The 2,882-nt window shown below is 45.2% G+C and overlaps 1 protein-coding gene across 1 annotated transcript in view; it reads left to right on the top strand.

Moving 5' to 3' along the window:
• Window positions 1–2,289, top strand: part of tmx1 (thioredoxin-related transmembrane protein 1) — a 4,400-nt gene extending 2,111 nt beyond the window's left edge. Inside the window, exons 2-7 of the mRNA XM_068752134.1 lie at window positions 258–303; window positions 680–808; window positions 1,280–1,325; window positions 1,511–1,612; window positions 1,717–1,783; window positions 1,932–2,289. Coding sequence (XP_068608235.1) covers window positions 258–303; window positions 680–808; window positions 1,280–1,325; window positions 1,511–1,612; window positions 1,717–1,783; window positions 1,932–2,173 — 632 coding nt within the window. The 3' untranslated portion in view covers window positions 2,174–2,289. The remainder of the gene's footprint in view (window positions 1–257; window positions 304–679; window positions 809–1,279; window positions 1,326–1,510; window positions 1,613–1,716; window positions 1,784–1,931) is intronic.
• The last annotated feature ends 593 nt before the right edge of the window (window positions 2,290–2,882 follow it).

The raw sequence follows: 2,882 nt of genomic DNA, 5'->3' as shown, positions 1-2,882 counted from the left end.
GAGTCTGGGTCAGGCGTAATAAAAATGTAAAGATTTGGTTGAAAGCTGCAGCGAGTAAAAATAATAACCTCTTCAAAATAAAACATGAGCTGTGGCATGGCCGTGCTATTTTACTACGCTGGGGCTTTGTTTCCTGCCCTGTATAAATTGTCAACATCAGCTTTTCTCAGTCGCTGCCAAATCTGAAGCTTCTTTCAGCTGAGTCACGAAGCCCCGCTGTTGTTTCCGACTCACTGACCATCTCCTCTTCCTGTCAGGTCTGAGTGGGCGATTCATCATCACCTCGCTTCCTACTATTTACCAGTAAGCGTTCTTTTTTTTGGCGTTTCAGTGCTTCTTCATTCGTGTGGTTGATGTGATTTGAATTGGTTTAGAGTCTCGTGGATGTCGGTCTGTTCTTCTGTGAAGGTTTGCATAATGCCGGCGCTACTGTGTCTTCTTTTATGTGTAATACGCTCACATGTAAACAGCAATAAGAGCATTTAACATTTAACAAAATGGTTATATAAATATGCTGCATTTATAGTTGAAGTGGATTCATTCAAGGTTTGCCTCTAATCTTATCCCTCACCGGGTTTCTTTAGGTGGTAACTTAATAATTGTCACGGCCTTGGGTTCATGTTGATCATCGTTTCACCTCAGAAATGAGCGTTGTAATTCTGAAATGTTTGCGTTGCAGCTGTAAGGACGGCGTCTTCAGGAAGTACCAGGGTGCGCGCACGAAGGTGGACCTCCTCAGCTTTGTCGACGAGCAGAAATGGAAAGCTGTGGAGCCGGTTTCCTCTTGGTTGGGACCTTCTTCGATTCTGTAAGTTCACGTGCACTTGAAGATGAGGTTATTACTGTTCATAGGCGCACCTGGTGAATTTCACGCTTGCTCGTTCAGGGTGTCACGGTTCCCTTTTTTGAGCAGTGGGAAATGAGATGATTGCAGATTCAGCTTAAGCCAGACTCGCATCATGGGACGATTTGCCTGATTTTACTCTGATCCAAACCTCAACAATCAGAGGAGTCTGCTTTGAACTTTTTTTGGGGGGGTAGATTATCTTGTAGTGTGTGGCATTTACAGATCCAGTTTTGGATCTCACCATAGTGGGAGTCCAGTGATTTATATCCCGTCTTGTAGAAATACTGCAGAACAGCTTCAGATACTTTCCCTGCTGGCTCAGTTCTCAGCATCGTATCTTCCTGTGGTTTTGTTTCCTTGTTGGCCCCAGCAGATGTCACAGTTTGATAAATCTGTCTCGAATTACATGCTGTCGTTTCCTCTCCTTGGCAGAATGAATTCAATGTCGGTTTTGTTCAAGCTCTCCATGTTTATCCGGGTAAGTGAGTCGCCACGCATGTTTTCACATCTCCAGAGGTATTAAATATCCCTTTGCTGCTCAATGTGAAAGTGAATAAGCAAATCAGAATTTACACCAAACGTAGTCCACATGCAGCCTGTCAGGTAGTGAATTGTTGTTTTGAAGTCTTTCATTTTTCATTTGACCTGTTTTGTGTTTTGCAGCAATGGCATAACTACATGACGGAGCAGCTGGGGATTCCTGTTTGGGGCTCGTATGTCATCTTTGGCTTGGTCACTCTGTTCTCTGGCCTTGCATTGGGATTGGTCAGTATTGCCCAGCAGTTGATGATAAAAAAAAAAGCATATATAAAGTTGATGCTGTGTTTTTCATTGGCAGCGAGTTTGTCATAATTGTTGTGTTTCTGCAGTTGCTGGTGTTCATCGCCGATTTCGTGTTCCCGTCAAGACGGTTTTCGTCTCAGGATTACCTCCAGAGTGAGTTTCCCCTGATTCAATACGCGACGTCGTTCTACCAGATTCATAATCACATTAAAGACGTACAACAATTAAAAAATATGGGTTTTTAAAAAGTGAGTGGTGCTTGATCAAATTGCAAACGGATGGATTCAATGTTGTTCTGCAGAGAAACATGCAATGCAGCAGGCAAGGTTACTCCAGCAACAAGAGGATGAGGGTGAGGCCGATGGCGAAGAAGACGACGACGACGATGAAGAAGAGCAGGACGAAGTCTGGAGGAGGAGGAGAGGGTCCCCCGAGGGCCGGCCCGAACCAAGAGGCCAGGGTTTCTCAGACGAAGCTCTGAGGAGGAGGGTGGTGGGCAACCGTGAGGAGGAAGAGGAAGAGGAAGAGGAGGAGGACACATAGTCACATGACCTCCTCCTCCTCCTGTGTAACGAGTGGAGTCAGCAGAGGAGCCTTTGGTCCCCAGCAGCAGCGTTTACAGCAGGGAGCCCTAAATCTCTCCTGTCGTCCTCTCCTCCTCCGGGTCCCCAGAAACGCCTCGCTTCTTCTCTTCTTTCCGTGTTTTTAATGGGGGGGGGGGGGGGGCAGCTGAAGACCCCACCTGGAAACAACCAAACGCACTCCTGTCGCCGGTTTCCTCCGGTGGAAACGACTCTCCTGGCTGACGTTTTGGTATGAAATGCAGTAGAGGTGCAATTTGAAACGTTCTTTTATGCTATGCATCCTTTAAAAAAAAAAAAGATTTGTGTGTTTATCTCGTTATATTCGGCCGGGTTTTAGCATTTGAGTTTGTCGTGCTTCATTCTACTTATACTTACTTATATGTTACACATGTTGTTTTATGTTGAATGCATTTCACAATTGTTGACGGCTAACATAACAGAGTTCATGCACGAACAAATGTTTGTTTCAACACGGCAGACGACTTGTATACCTGTTGGGTCTCATCGGGGGTTCCCTCCCCGTCCCATACTCCTGATAATGGTCCTAGTAGCACAATGTTCAAGGAGGTTCATGATTTAACGTGTCTAAACTCAGGAAGAAAATCCACCAGGATGTGTTCAATTGAACAACAGTCGTGTAAGTAATTGCTGTTTCCACGGTATTTAAT

The sequence above is a fragment of the Brachionichthys hirsutus genome, chromosome 18 (genome assembly GCF_040956055.1).
Source record: "Brachionichthys hirsutus isolate HB-005 chromosome 18, CSIRO-AGI_Bhir_v1, whole genome shotgun sequence".
In the NCBI taxonomy this organism is placed as follows: domain Eukaryota; kingdom Metazoa; phylum Chordata; class Actinopteri; order Lophiiformes; family Brachionichthyidae; genus Brachionichthys; species Brachionichthys hirsutus.
Note: the sequence above shows the minus strand (reverse complement) of the source record. Positions and strands in the feature narration are given on the sequence as shown.